At 47.1% G+C, this 15,298-nt stretch overlaps 1 protein-coding gene across 1 annotated transcript; it reads right to left on the bottom strand.

Annotated features, from left to right (window-relative positions):
* Positions 1-744: 744 nt before the first annotated feature.
* Cfap20 (cilia and flagella associated protein 20) lies at positions 745-14,929 on the bottom strand. Its single transcript, XM_028770424.1, has 6 exons — positions 14,553-14,929; positions 4,553-4,632; positions 3,369-3,480; positions 2,668-2,856; positions 1,623-1,733; positions 745-1,168 (listed from the first exon to the last, which is right to left on the bottom strand). Exons 1-6 carry the CDS (start codon positions 14,634-14,636, stop codon positions 1,163-1,165), a joined length of 582 nt encoding a protein of 193 aa, XP_028626257.1. The 5' UTR covers positions 14,637-14,929; the 3' UTR covers positions 745-1,162.
* Positions 14,930-15,298: the final 369 nt, after the last annotated feature.

The raw sequence follows: 15,298 nt of genomic DNA, 5'->3' as shown, positions 1-15,298 counted from the left end.
GGGCTATTCCACTGACTGCAGGAATACAGACAGGGATATATCTGACAAGTCCTTAATCTGGGGACTTGCTAAAAAGGGAGAATCCAACTGAGAACCACAAAGAAGGCTGTACAGATGTGTAATGGCCCATTCTGCTGCTCTGTCCACAGGTCAGGGTCTAGCAAGAGAGAGAGTAGGGACGGAGGAGGGGTGAGAGACGCAAAAGATGGATACAAGACAGAGTCTGGTCGAATCTCTTCAAGTCTCTTCTTTATTCTCCTATGTTCTCCTCTATTCTCCTCTATAGAAAGGAAATCCTGGGTATTTATACTCTTTACCACGTGACTTGCCATCGTGGACAAGCTCAACTGAAGGCACTACATCACGTGCCTTGTAGCCATGGATACCAGGTGCGTCTTGCAGCTGGGGGCACTAAACAGTGTAACAAGATGTTTATCAGAGTGCGCTCAGTTGTTGTAGGCTGTTGAAAACAAGTCTCTTGTCAGGGTATATGGCTCGAGATGGCTGTAAAGATGATTGCTGCTTTCTGCTCAGAGTCGGCTCCCAACACAGATGGACGCCTTCAAAGGTGTGTAAGGACAATTTAGGTTCAAACTTTCCCAGTGACATCCTGGCTACATTCTCTCTCACTAGTTCATCTTGAAGGCGCTCTGGTTGGTGCACACAGGCCTTTCCTGTACTGCAAAGGGTTGTACTATCATAGCAAAAAGGAACAAGAAATGTAATCATATAAAAAAGTAGAGATAAATTTACAAACCAAGAATATAGCATTTTATTCATTTTCAGATTATGTGCATTACACAACATATACATATATTTAGATAATATATAAAAGAAAGAATAAACTATACGAAGAAATATTGGTCTGAATCTGCCTTGCAGGACGTCTTTATTCTTCTGTTTGTTGAGCGTGTCTCTCACATGCCAGGGCAGGCAGCACAGGACCCAGCACTTGTGTGACACTCAAAGCTCTGCTTTTCTCCACTGAACTTAGAATGCAAGGAACACAACTGTGGCATGGTCACTGGTGTCCACGACAAGGACACAGTAGTCAGTGAGCCATAGCACAGTGGATTATTTAAATTTTTGCATGGTCTCCATGTAGTTTCCTTTTTAAACTAAGACTCACGTCCAGAGTCTGTCCCCCTTAGTTGCTGTCCAGTTATTGCTGAAGGAGAGAAACAGAAACGAGCAATCAATTTCAGCGATTAGATAACTGAAGGTCAGTCCCACCAGTCCCCTAGCGATGACACCCGAGCAGACACCGGGCTGTGGGGACACAAGCATGGCTGGAGTAGGCACACACAACATGCCCACAGCTGCACACCGCCTGCTCATCAGCCTCTGAGGCCAATAAAGGATCAGATGGAGGGCATTCCTCCAAAAGACCTGTGAGCAAGAAACAGGAAGCCGTGAGAGGGAGGGAGCTATGCACTGTGGTGGCATCAGGAACAGCACAGTCCACAGCTCACTCCTGACTTGGTGCTGCCATGCTATAAGGAGGACTAAGGCAATGGCCAACCTCCAGTGGCAGCCCAGCCAGGCCAGCTTTTGGTCAAGGGCATGTCCTAGGCCATGGCTTCCCACCCCCACCCCAGCTTCCTTAAGGAAGGGTGTCTTACTTTGGCCTTGTTCTGAACTGGTAGATACAGTTTGAACTCTGCCGGCAGCTCATCTTCTGAGTAGAGTCTGTCTGAGAAGTAAACCCTTCGGATACGACAGTTTGCATGGATCTGTGGAGACATGACTCATTTTTTTTGACAGGCTAAATACACTGTTTCCTCTTTTCCCAATTCTCTCAGAAGCCCTCTCATGGTACTCTAAAAACTTCATCTCTCTTAGCAAACTGCCATTGTCCTGGGGTGGATTCCAACAGTACAGGAGGACTCAGGGGATGGAGAGATGGCTCACTGGTTAAGATAACTTGCTCTTGCAGAAAGAGAACTCAGATTTGATTCCCAGAATCCACACAATGGCTTACAACTATCTAACTATCTGCAACTTTAGTTCTAGAGGATCTGACACTCTCTTCTGACTTCCTCAGGTACCAGGCATACATGTGGTATACATACATACATACATGCAGGCAAAATATTCATTCGTGTGTGTGTATGTGTATGTGTGTGTGTGTGTGTGTGTGTGTGTGTGTGTGTGTGTGTGTGTGAGAGAGAGAGAGAGAGAGAGAGAGAGAGAGAGAGAGAGAGAGATTTTCAAAGGGCTGGAGAGTTGGTTCAGTGGTCAAAGCACTGGTTGCTCTTGTACGGGATCCGGGTTCGGTTCCCAGGACCCACACCGTAGCTTGCATCCACCCCTGACTCCTGTGGAGAGGTTCTCGGTATCCAATAGCTTTTGCTGGCCTTCTAGAGCTCCAGACATGAACATGGTGCACAGATGTACTTGCAGGCAAAACATTCACACACACAAATCTAAAAATTTAGGGGGAAAAAAAGGATTTTGCATGTAAAATTTACCTTATGTTTGAGTAGACCTCAGATTATTTTCTGGACCCTTTTGAGGCCAAAGCCTCCTGAACAATACCTTGGGAACTTTGGTTAGAAGCCTCACATTCATTGTTCTGCTACATGGGCCATAAGTCAGCCAGCCAGCCAGCCAGCCAGAGTGTCTGAAAGCCCCCAGTATGGGAGCCCTGTGTGGAAGGCACAGTACCTGCACTCTCAGGGTCTCAATGTAGTTTGTGCCATACGCCCGCCTGGTGAAATCAGACAAGTTGAACTGAATCTGGTTCCAGCCGTCATCCAGCCGCATGGGCATAGTGCAGATGAAGGGCTTGACCCGAGTGGTACTCTGGTAGTTACTTGCTCGAAACCTTCGACGGACATTTTTGTCATCTAGTACCTGCAACACCCAGAGGAGGACCACACTAGTTCTATGTTCTCAGGCTCAGAAGAACTGTTAAGAACCTGAGCCTCCACAGCCTGATTCCCAATGCCAAACCCAGGGAGAATAAACGGCCAGAGACGGGTCACAACTGGTGACAGATGGCCCGGAAGTAGCAAGTTTATATTATTTGTTGTCAAGACAACAGCAGCTGCTATGACATATGACACAGCTTGCAGGCTCTCAGATCATAGAATGATTTCATATTTCTTCCCACTAAAAGCTCAAAGATACTAAAATAGAAACAATCACTCAATATTAAATATTTCCTCCCCAAATGGACCTGTTAATCTTTAAGCTTCTAACTTTCGTAGCCATTGATGAGATTTTCTGAGTGCTGTTTCTTTCAAAAACCCACAATCAAACTTTGGCTTTGAACACCCTAGTGAGAGCAGCACTGAGCTTTTGCAGGGGCAGCAAAGAGCACAGACCACAGGCTAACACAGCCTGAGGCTGTGTTCTACACTCACCTGTACTTCAAAGGTAAAATACTTCTTCAAGTTTTTGATGATCATGACAAGGAAAGGCAGTTTGATCCCCAGTGTCTTCTTAGGGTCTGCAGGACACGTGATGTATGTGGTACTGTCAGCAGAAACACCAGGGAATGGATTACTCGTCTTTCTTCCTTTGTGATGTGTACAATACCACACGGTCCAAGACTAAAAACTAGAGAACAGATCTAAAGGACTGAGCTTCATCATCTAATAAATCCCTTAACAGTTCAGTTAGTGAACATTTTTTAACATGTCAAGGCTGGCAAGCTAGATCAGTGGGTAAGGACACTTGCTGCCACCTGATGACCAGAGTCTGAGCCCTAGGACCCACACTGTAGAGAAAGCTCTGACTCTAAACAGACCATGGCTTGAGCATCCTTCTGCATTCTCCATAGACACATTGAAAATGAGGAAAATAAACAGTTACAATGTCAAGTGTGGCGAAGTGCAGGACTGCTGGAGGCCAGGAGATCAAGGGCAGCCTGGGAAATATAAAGAGAATGTTTCTTTAAAAACAAAAAAACAGAAACAACAGAAACCAGCGGAGTGTGGTAGCTCACATCTTTAATCTCAGCACTTGGGGAGTAGAAGCAGTCAGATCTCTGGGAGGCCAACTTGGTCTACAGGACTACATGGTGAGCTCAAGGACAGCTAGGGCTATAAAGTGAGAGCCTATCTTGAGAAAAACGAAAACCAAAGAAACAAGCAAACAAAAAACCCAAACCCACTCAAATAAAAACCTGAGACCAACAATAGAGTATCTAAAAAACAAAGCCTTAGAAGTTCCTCCAGTAAAAGAAGGTATCGGTTCTTGTCTAAGGTAACTATGAAAGGATACATAAAAAAAAAAAAACAGGGGTATTGAAAACCAGAGGGGTCAGAGCTGGGTGATCAGGACAGCACTTCCATACTCTGGCTGAATAGTACTGTTTCCTATGCTGGGCATAGGCCTAAGTGCCGTATAATCTTTGCCCTAACCCTGCAGGAAATCACTCCTGCTCTGCAGATGAGGAAACTAGAGCTGGAGATCAAGTAAGCTGCCTGAGGAAAGCTGCAAGTGCTGTAGGGAGCCACAGACAGCCTGATTCTGCAGCCTGTTAATACTGAAGTGAACTGTCCTCCTGATGTAGAATGTATAGATAACAGAGCTGGCAACCTACCTGACATTTGTCCCTTCAATCTCTAGCACCAGGGACTGGATGTCATTGTCAGTGATTCTTTTGATGTGGCCATTCCGTACCTATAAGGGTGAAAATCTATCAGTGTTACAGTTTTTCACAACAGCTTCACAAAAATTCTGAAGGTTGAGTCCATTTGAGAAAAATGGCCCAAGACTCACGACATACAAGTTGGCAACAACGTGTCAAATCCTGTGTATAAGGGAGTATCCCTGTACCTGCCATTTGGAATAAATTCTCTCCTGATTCAGATTCAGCTAACATTTACTCTCTACCCTGCCAACAGCAAAGTTCATATAGCGCATTATTCAACCCCACAGACAACAACAACAGCATTACGTGCTAAGAGTCTCATTCACAGACATGAATGCAGTACCCAAGGACTGGAAACGGCAGGTCCCAAGTAGGAGACCAGGCTTCTTAGACCTTCCACTAACCATAGTGTGGCTGTCTTCTGCTACTCTGTGGGTTCTCCTTTCTTCCACCTCTCTTCACCCTCTTTTTTTCTACCCTTCAACCCCCTAATACTAAACAGAAGAGAAAGAAGGAGAGAGAGAATTCAAGTCAGGGGTCGGGAAGGGGGCGATGTTATCAGCACACTAATTCCTGCTGACTAGGGGCATCGCATGCCTTGTGACAAGTCTGATCATCACCATCAGGATATCTAATTTCTTGCTTGTTCTTTATGCATGACAACTTAAACCACAACCAACAAACCTTCCAACAACCCACCAACAGCCCACCTTTCAGGGTCCTAGTATTTATATATCCTCTGAAAAGTCCCCAGAATTCCAAACATTACACAATTGCAGAAACTGCAGCTGGCAAAATCACAGCCCTGCTAGAGCACTAGACAAATCATAGTCAGCTGCTGTGGACAATCTGAAGCAGCCCCATATCCCAGACCTGAGATTAAAATGAAAACATATTCACATAGTAGTCCTGTGTTTCTCAAAGAAACCAAAACTCCAAAGTTACTACACCATAGCTTCTTTGTCCTCAAAGATTAATAAACTACTGTCAGCTGAGCAAGATTGGTGCATGCCTTTGATCCCAGCACTCTAGAGGCAGAGACAGGTGGATCACTGTGAGTTCCAGGCTAGCCTGGTCTATATAGTGAGTTACAACACAGCCAAGGCTATGTAGAAAGACCCTGTCTCAAACACACACACATACACACATACACACATACACACATACACACACACACACACACACACACTTAGAAAGGTCACTAAGAAGGAAAGTAGCAGAGGCAGAATGAGAGCAGTATTCCCAAGCCTTACCTGTTGGTGTACACTTCTAATCTAACTACTAATATGCTAAGGTAGGAGATTGCTGTGAATTACAGGGCAGCCTGGGTGGCGCACGCCTTTAGCCCAGCACTTGGGAGGCAGAGGCAGGCGGATTTCTGAGTTCGAAGCCAGCCTGGTCTACAGAGTGAGTTCCAGGACAGCCAGGGCTACACAGAGAAACCCTGTCTCAAACAAACAAAAAACCAAAAAAAAAAAAAAAAAACCAAAAAAAAAAAAAAAAAAACAAAAGGGGGGGTATAGCTGGCCACATAATCGATGACTCAAGCTCACTGATTAAAGCTCCTCGTTCTTGTTCATTAATCAGCCTGGTGATTCCAATTTTATTTTCTTTGCATTTGGGAGAGGACACTGTGGGTCTGACAATACGTTTTCTGCACAGACTCAAAAGTCCTGCTCTGTGCTTTACCATCAGCCTCTGTATGCTCTATCCTCGAGTCTGATCTAAATCTACCTCACTGTGTGTGCTGTTCCCCAGGTGACATCCGTGAGGCTTAGCAAAGAATAGATCAAATGCCACTCATCCTTAGGATCCTCTTCAGCACTCAGTTCTGTGTGAGGCATAAGCTAAGTGTTCAAATATGTGCTGACTCTGGAATCTGTCACCCTAAGAGCTGGCACATCTGAATAGGTTCAAGGAGGGTTTTTAACATTCCTGGATAACATATCGACTGTAGACTATTATAGGAAGCTGGAGATCATGGGAGCGTCAGAAAGCACATGAAACTAGTGGCATGAAGAATGCTTCCTACAAAACACCCTTTGGTGCCATTTTCAGGCACAGAATGCTGGGTTAGATGGGCCTCTCATCTCTGCCAATGGGGAGCAGTTCTTGGGTTGTTAGGACACAAATGTCACATTGAAATGCTTCTCAACAAAGCTGGCCACATTCAATGCCCTCCTGCTTTGAATTCTGGGCTACTTTCCAACAGAGATTAAGAGCACAAAGGCTCAAGTCTGTATAGAACATGCCAGCACAGCCCACCTCCTTCCCTAGTACTCCCAACCAGAGTAGCAAGATTTCTCCCATATTTTCTGTGAAAACTCAGGCAACTTGTTGAAGGAAGACTCTGTCAAGAAGTTATTTCCAAATGGTGTGGTATAGCACAGTGATAAGAGCTGGGAGCATTCCAACAAAATGCTGTATGAATTTTATAATATACACTACTTATTTCCAATAACACACACATTCCTTGTTTTTTTTTTTTTTTTTTTTTTTTAAAAAAAAGGCAGCTACAGGAGCAGTGAAATTCAGTGGACTAAGAAGTAATTAGGCTCTCAAGTCTACTATTGCTCAAATCATGGCCTCAGTCCTAACACTTCCGAAAAGCTCTCCATCCAGAGACAACAAGAGGTCTTCCCAGCTCAGAAAGCGCAGCCAGGTCTCATAGGGAGGAAGTGGCCTTCTGCCCTTCTCTAAGTTTACAGCTTGCAAGTCTTTTCAAAGGGAACAATGGCTTCCAAAGCACGCAGAGGCCAACAGAGGGCGCTAGGATGCACTCTAGTATTCCTAGGCCTCTCCTCACCCAGAGGCAAGACAGCCTGACTTGTTAGTGAATTACCATTTTCCCCTCTAAGGCCCCTTTCAAAGGGCTGGAAATACAAACTCGCTGGAAAAATGGAGTGCGGAGCAGATGATGGTGGGGATGTGAGCATTCAAAGACAGGAGGCGTCCCAGTCTCTTCTCTAGGCTCTGGAAGAAGGCAGTGGTTCTGGGGCAGGGTTTCCACCCCTCCCCTCCAGAAACGACTACATTAAATTACACAGGTCAAGTCCGGCTGTGGTAGTACACGGGTGGAAACCTAGCACTTGCAAACTAGTATGGTCTCAGTAAGTTTTGAGGCTAGCCTGGCATACATAGCAAATGTCAGGCTAGCCAGTGGTATATAGTAATCCCGTCTCCAACAAAAACAAAACAAACAGATGCAGGCTGTCACTGCTTTTCAGGAAGTAACTCCATCCTCTGGGAAGCTTCTCACAAACACATGTGGTAAGATGTATGTCCTCAGAAAGTGTCAACTTCCTTTCCTCAGCTCAGGGTTCACTCGGCAGGCCTGGCCTTCGGATGAAGATAAGTGCATTTGCTGGCAGTGAGTGCCCAAGGTTCCCCTTACTTGCTTCCTCTCATTAGCTTATGACTAATTCCTTCATGATATAGGATCACAATCAGAGTGTGGCTAGGAACATTTTCTTGCTTTACTAATACTTAAAATTAAGGGCTGAAGAGATGGCTTGGCAATTAAGAGCACATGCTGCTCTGGCAGAGGAGCCCAAGTCTGGTCTCTACCCCGCCCACGTGTGCCTCCTAACCAGGAGTTACTACAGTTCTGTGGACCGAATGTGCTCTTCCAGCTTCTGTAGGCACCGGCACTCAAATGGTAAACATAAATACAACCAGGTGTGTGCACATGACTACACACACACACACACACGCCCACCCCTCAATCTTTAAAGTCAGTGTGATGGAGATACACCTCTGAATGTCAGCTATGTGCTCCCAGAGAAATTTAATGAGAAAAGACACCCTAAATGTGGGTGCTATCAATCCATCTTCTGTTCTGACCCCATCATGGAGAAAAGAAGGGGGCTGGAGAGATGGCTCAGTAGTTAAGAGCACTAGCCCATCACCTACATGTCGGTTCACAACTGTGTGTAACTTTGGTTTCAGGGGATCTGGCACCCTCACATAGATATACATGCCGCCAAAAAACCAATGCACATAACCAATGGACAATAATAAATAAATAAGCTAATGGACATAAAATAAAGATAAATAAGAATTTTAAAAAGTAAAAAAGTGTGGGGTGGTGGGCTGTGAGAGGCAGTGGGGTACCCAATTGAGTCTGCTTTGAACCCTGGTGACCCTAATGGGAAGGTAGGTGTTTGGCCTTGCTCCTGGGCCCTGGTTCCTTTCACGTATCCACAGTCCCTCCCAAAGAAAGGTTTGTGGCCTTAGGTCACGTAGCACAGGTAGCACAGGTAAAGGGCATGACTATAGGTCACAGATCCTCAAGAGATCTCCAAATTAATGAGATACCTAAAGGCCAGAGGTTGTAGCCAATTAAGCATTCCTTCCCAGACCCTCCTTCTTGCAAAAGATATTTAACCTCAGATCTGCTCTGAGGGGGGTGGGGGTGGTTACAGCTTCATCCACTTTCCACCACGACAATAAACCTTTTAAAATCACAAACTTCCTCTTGTCTTTGGGGCCCACCGTGGAGAACTGTAGAAGTGGCCTTCAACCAATGAGCTGAAGCCTAATCTCCTGCTGGAGGACCTCTCTGCATTCCAGCCATGGAGGCCGCCAACTCAAGCAAGCTAGCCATACCAACCATGACCCAGCCAAGCGAGGTCGAGGTCGCTGTGACCAAGAGTCTCTACCCCGTGGGGGCTCCGCAGGAGCTTCTCTCCCTAGGCCGGTACAGCCCGTATGCCCCCTCCATCTCAGTCCTTCTTCAGTCCCCAATGGCATTTGGGTGCCTAAGGGCTGGAGACCACTGCTCTCCCACCAGTCGCAGCAGCCCGGAGACCCCTGACTCAAGAGCTCTGCCCCCACAGGGTTTCAGACTGAGATCTCCCCACACCCGGAGTGGAGCTCGGTGGCTTCTCATACATAGCCCAGGGTGTGGAGTAGACTCAAATTCCCGAGCTTTTGCCTCTCTGAGTGTGGCAGACATGGGACCAAAAACTCTGCCCAACAGGACCCACGCCCACGCGACAGCTACAGCCCCACAAAAAAGTAATGAAAGGTTAGTGTCAAAATTCTCTGCTCACTGATTCCTGGTCTTCACAGGTACGGTATCCCCACTGTCTGTCTCTGCTACCATGAATTTGGCCACATCTTTCTCCCTATTCCTGCTATCTCCTCCTTAGACTAAGAGCCAAAAAATAACTTTACCCCTTAAGTTGTTCTGCCACAGCAGCAACAACAACAACAGAAGTAATATCAGCATGCAAAGTAATGGGTTTAAGGGCACAGTGGCTGTGCTTAGGACCCTGAGGCAGGAAGATTGCTGGTTTGTAGCTACCTTAGGCTGTCAGCCTGGGCTACATTGTTAAGACCTGAGTTTGGATACTCAACACCCACATAAAAGCTGGACAAGGCAATGTACTGCCTATAACCCCAGCACTGTGAGGTGGGGACAGGCAGACAGGCAGCTCTGAGTTCAGTATCCAGCCAGCTCATGTCTACCTCCAGCCTCCACAAACACGTCAGCACATACACTCCACACATGCATGTACACACTCACTACCCATAAGTACTCAAAAAAAAAAAAAGGAAAAACAATGAATGGATTTCATAATGACATATGTAAATGTATTCTTCTTATTCATCCCTGTGAACCTTGACCCCTGTCATCCTACACGTGAAGTGGGGGGGGGGGTTTGACCCCAAGTTCCCGGCAATTAGAGACGAGAATGATCCCCAGTATTCCAGACACCAAAGGAACAAACCCTAAGCTCATCTCACGGTCTTCTCCAGGCTTTTCATGGTTGCCGGGCAGCTAATAAAGAACACTGATTTTTCTTTCCCCCTTCTCAGTGTAAGCCCCAGGAAGGAGGGTCAAGATGAGGGAAAAATAATACTACAGGGATAGGGAGGAAGCTGGCCAATCTCCACAGTTCCACAGAGTGATTCAAAAATAACACATTAGCTGTACCATTCCCATTCTGCCCCCTCCCCCCACCTTCATTTTCTGGCTCCACTCACTCATTCTGCAGCTGAACCCTCAGCCATCTGGCATGTCCTCTTAATGACACATGTCCCAATTTACATTAAGCCCTTAAAGCTGTCCACTGCAGCAGGAAAGTATCTGCCTAGGACCAGGGGCCTGGCTCCAAGTCAGAAAACAGGCAGAGGGAGCCCTCTGTGGGAAACTGTGGTCAAAGCTCAGGCGCAAGGGACCTTGAGCTACTCTCCATTTGCAGTACTTTTTAGAACTACTACACAGCTGACAGGAAACTCCAGACATATGCAAATGATTCCTTTAGTTATCCTGGGTACTGCAGTCTGTCTGTCTGTCTTTCTTTCTCTCTTGCCCTCACTCGATTTCTCTCTTCCTCTTTCTTTCAAGACAGATCCACTTGCCTACTAGGATTAAAGGCCTGTATCAGCAGCACCTTGCTCACAGTGTTTCTTGAAAAGGGCACAAGTAAACAGAACTCACTGGTTTCATCCTATTACAGTAAAAGCTATTATTAATAAAAATAAAGACTGAGCCTGGGAAAGTGAAAATCATTTACTCTTTCTATCCAAAGACACTCAATTCCATTCATGGAGGACAGACAGATTTAGCACACATCAACAAGGTTTACCAAATTAAAAGTCAGGGTCTAGGGCCAGCAAAGTGGCTCATTAGATAAATCTTTTTGCAGTCAAGTCTGACGTCCTGAATTCTTGGAACCACATGGTGAAAGTAAAGAACTGACTCCTACAACTTGTCCTTTGACTTCCATGGACACGGGCAAGAACATGTGCACACACACACACATACACACACACACATGCATACACACACTAAAAAAATTTAGTGACTTTTTTTTCATTCTGGAGAGGTACTTTATTTATTCTTCCTTAAAATGGGAAATGGGGACCCAGTCATCATGACTACCTAACAAGAAGATCAACAAAAGACTCTGATACTCACATTCCATGGAGAAACATCAGCAGCTGGGAGGAAGGGAAAGAGCAGGACTCACAGCCAGTCCTGTGGGCTTCCGTGCAGCAGCAAATCGGACTGACGCTCACAGAGTACAGTGCAAGATGTGGAACATTCTTCTTATTTTTGTTTTCAGACAATACCTCACTAAGTCACTCTGGCTAGTTACCCTAGGACCTGCTATATTCACCAGGCTAGACTCGAACCCATAGAGACTCATCTGCCCTTGCCTCTTGAGTACTGGGATTAAAGCTGTACCCACCCAGCCCTAGCATTCTTAACAACGATAGTCAGATCTGTTGGTTCCACAAGTTAAGGAACATTAAAGAACCTGTTGATTTTTTTTCTAAGCACTTGGTCTAAAAGCTAACAAAGACCTGCCTCAGATCTTAATCACGTCCCAGTGTGATAGGAGGATGCAGAGGTTGGAGCAAGCATCAGAGGTACTGCTTCCTCTGCTCTGTGAACCAAAGACCAAGGAAGATGTGGGTGGACTCAGGGTGAAGGCCAGGACCACCAAGTGTGGGAGGTTTTAAGTTGTAGAGAGCTTCATGGCCTTCATGCAGTCAAGAGTCTGTTTCTAAGGAGGGGGCGGAGCCAGTCAGTGAGCCTGGACAAGTCGTTAGGCAGATGCCAGCCATCTGCCTGGGCCTCAGTGCCTCAGAGCCACATTAGAGGTCTGGAGGGAAAAGCCAAAGGACAATGACTACACCATCTAAATTTCAGACGCCTAAGCAGATGCTATACCTAATCTTTCAAGACTGTTCTTCATAGAAACCAAATAGGCATTCTCTCTGTGTGCAAATGAGTCAGAATAGTAAATATTTGTGATATCAAAATAAGGACTCAAAATAGTCCTCACGCCGGGCGGTAGTGGCGCACGCCTTTAATCCCAGCACTTGGGAGGCAGAGGCAGGCGGATTTCTGAGTTCGAGGCCAGCCTGGTCTACAGAGTGAGTTCTAGGACAGCCAGGACTATACAGAGAAACCCTGTCTCGAAAAAAACAAAAAACAAACAAACAAACAAAAATAGTCCTCACAGTCAGCATAGTACCAAATGGCAAAGGGCCACGCCCCATGTAGGTAATACAGACAGCCCATCGTCCTCTAACCTACCACTGGACTCTCACCTGATTACAGCTCTGCCATATTTCCCAGGAGAAGGGGATTTTTTCCCTTCAACTTTGTGTTTTTATACACTGCCTGTCACTCAGGTGTTGTTCAATAAATCACTGATAAGCACGACCAACTCCCTGAGTTTCCTTGACTGGGCTGTATCCCCAATTACTGAGAACTTTACAGCTTAACTGAAGAAGGCCTGAATACAGCAAAGCTGATGTGGATAGGCCCAAACTTCCCCTTCCCTCCCCTCCTCTTCCTCCATTGGAGAAAACCTCTCCCTTAAACACTCGTCTGTCACGTCCAAACAAGAGTTAAAAATGTGTAATTAATTTCTTTTCTTTGTCAAAGTGTCTGTTTAATTTGCTCCACGTGACTCTGCTCTAACAATTTGTTTATGTCGTCAGGGCACCACTGGACCTTTAGAGGCGTTGTTAAGGGACACAGCGCACCATGCTTACTCTGCTTTCATATGCCATGTGTAAACATGTTGACTAGTCAAAAAGTCGGGCTTGAAAACATAAGACACATCACAGATCAAGCCCAGGGTGTAAACGAATACCTCTGAGAGAAGCTTCAGCACTTCTCTCCCACCTATCTCAAACCAGCACGTTCTGACTGCTTTACACCAACTCTTCAGACAGCTCAGTTTCCAAGTTCAAGTAGCACACACACCTGCCTGCTCTCTCCGTGCCCTCTGGCTGTTCATAATAGCCAAGATCCCAAGGCTGGAGAGCATCCGCTAGCACTGCCAGGTGGGCTTACTCTGGGTTCTCTCTGCAGAGGTCTAATTTAAGACCCCCTGATGCTTCATTTCAAAGTGAACGAACACTAAGGAGAACAGGGGGAAAGCTAAGAGTCTGCTTCCTATGCAATACTCTTGACATAACTCTAGCTAAGGATTTGAAAGAGTTGGTCAGACTGCTCACATACCAAAGGCCAGATCCTGTTGAGCTCTCAACTATGTTAGCCAAGTAACGGGAAACTCCCAACAGGCTTCCCTCAAAGCTGTCCTCAGAACACACGACTGCCTAGCTGTGACAAGCAGAAGGTAATGCAGGTACTCCGTCAACCACTGTGTGCCTCAAAGCCCTCCTCTGTGAATTAGGAAAGACACTGTATTCTAGTTCCACTACCAATAAACTTGACTTATTCCACCGAGCCTATATACATCTCTATGAACACCACACAAGGCACACCACCTCTCTCCATCTTCCCCTGCCGAAGGCAGAACTAAAGATATCCCCTAAATCACCTGGCTTCCGCATTGGAGTGCTCATTTTATATTCAAAAACGGTCCAGATGACTGCCCTGGGAATCTTCACGAGAAAGAAAACGTCAAGACATTTCAGCTAGATCTTAACATCTCCAAAAGTGGACAGGGAAGGCCACCATCTCATGTGGCAAGCGAAAATACCAACCATTCTAGAGGACGGCTGGATAAAAATACGGAGGCTTAACACTGGGTTTCCATGTACGGCTCGCCAGAAGCCTCTAACAATCACCTTTCTGCAGTTTTCCCAATGGAGAAAGCCGGCACAGGAGGAACAGTACGGACTCTAAGTTACAGAGAGCTTGCACCAAGTTCCAAAGGTTAGGTTGTCGGCGATCAGTGAAACGGAGGGAGCTAATGAATGAGACCGGAACATGTCTGGCTTGGCCGGTACTCAGGATGCCCGGGGAAAAGGCCCTCCGTCTAGAGGGCAGCACAGCGCCTGGTATCAGCGAACACATGCATGTCTTTCATCAAAGTACTATGCGTTTCAAGCTCGGCTATGGGCACTCTGCACCCATTCTACTGACCGGGAAGCCAAGGCTCCGTAGCTACACATCACGTGGGCGGCGAGTGTTGTCGAGTTGGCTCCGCCCCCGCCCCGCCCCACCGCTCACCTTTTTGTCCCAGATCTGCAGGGGCTTGCTGCCGATGCTGTAGAGGATGGAGAGGAAGCCGCTCTGGAACGTGTTCTTGAACATCTTGCCAGCCGCGGCCCCGCAGCCGCCCTAGGCCCGGGACTGGAAATCGGCACCGAGCGGCAAAAGAGAGCGGGCGCCGCCGGTCCGAAGGAAGGACACTGAGTTGCAGCCACTGACGGCGGGAAGCGGCGGCGCGACGCGGATCCGCAAGCCTCGGTGAGCACCGAGCCACCTCAGCACCGAAACCACAGCAACTGCCGGCCGCGCCGCCAAGCCTGCCTGAGAGGAGGCGGAGCGCCGCCGCGGCCCGCCACAGATCCCTCCGCACGCTTGGGCCCGCCTCTCGGAGGCGCGTCGCCCAGTCCTACCGCAGAAAGAGCGGTTTCCGGTTCCTTCCGCTCTTAGGCCCGCCCCTTCCTGCCCACTCGGGAGCGGAACTCGGTTGCCAAGGGACTATTCCCCGCCCCTCCCCACTGGCTGCCCAGACTTGGTTCAGAACAGCGGAAGGAGACTTTAAGTTTCTCACACGTGTTTACACTGCCGGCGTGGTGTCATGGGAACCGGGAGGCGTGTGGAGGGGTGGAATCATGCCAGACACCTCCCCTGAAGGGCGGGAAGAGTGAGGAAGGTGGGTTTGTGCCAACCACTGGTAAATATTGTCCCCTGGTGTGGTGACACCATACTTTAATCCCAGCACCGGATTTAATCCCAGCAGAGGCAGA

This window comes from Grammomys surdaster, unplaced genomic scaffold, assembly GCF_004785775.1.
Source record: "Grammomys surdaster isolate TR1022 unplaced genomic scaffold, NIH_TR_1.0 201, whole genome shotgun sequence".
Taxonomy (NCBI): Eukaryota; Metazoa; Chordata; class Mammalia; order Rodentia; family Muridae; genus Grammomys; species Grammomys surdaster.
The sequence above is the reverse complement of the archived record's forward strand: the minus strand, read 5'-3'. Positions and strand labels throughout refer to the sequence as shown.

Bases quoted from the DNA above. Each gene is read 5' to 3' on its own strand.
- Cfap20 (XM_028770424.1), bottom strand. From the start codon at position 14,636: ATGTTCAAGAACACGTTCCAGAGCGGCTTCCTCTCCATCCTCTACAGC. The intron at 2,857-3,368 runs GTGAGTGTAGAA...TGGGTGTTGCAG, and splicing joins ATTTTACCTTTGAAGTACAG to GTACTAGATGACAAAAATGT. The intron at 1,734-2,667 runs GTACTGTGCCTT...ATGTCTCCACAG, and splicing joins TTGAGACCCTGAGAGTGCAG to ATCCATGCAAACTGTCGTAT.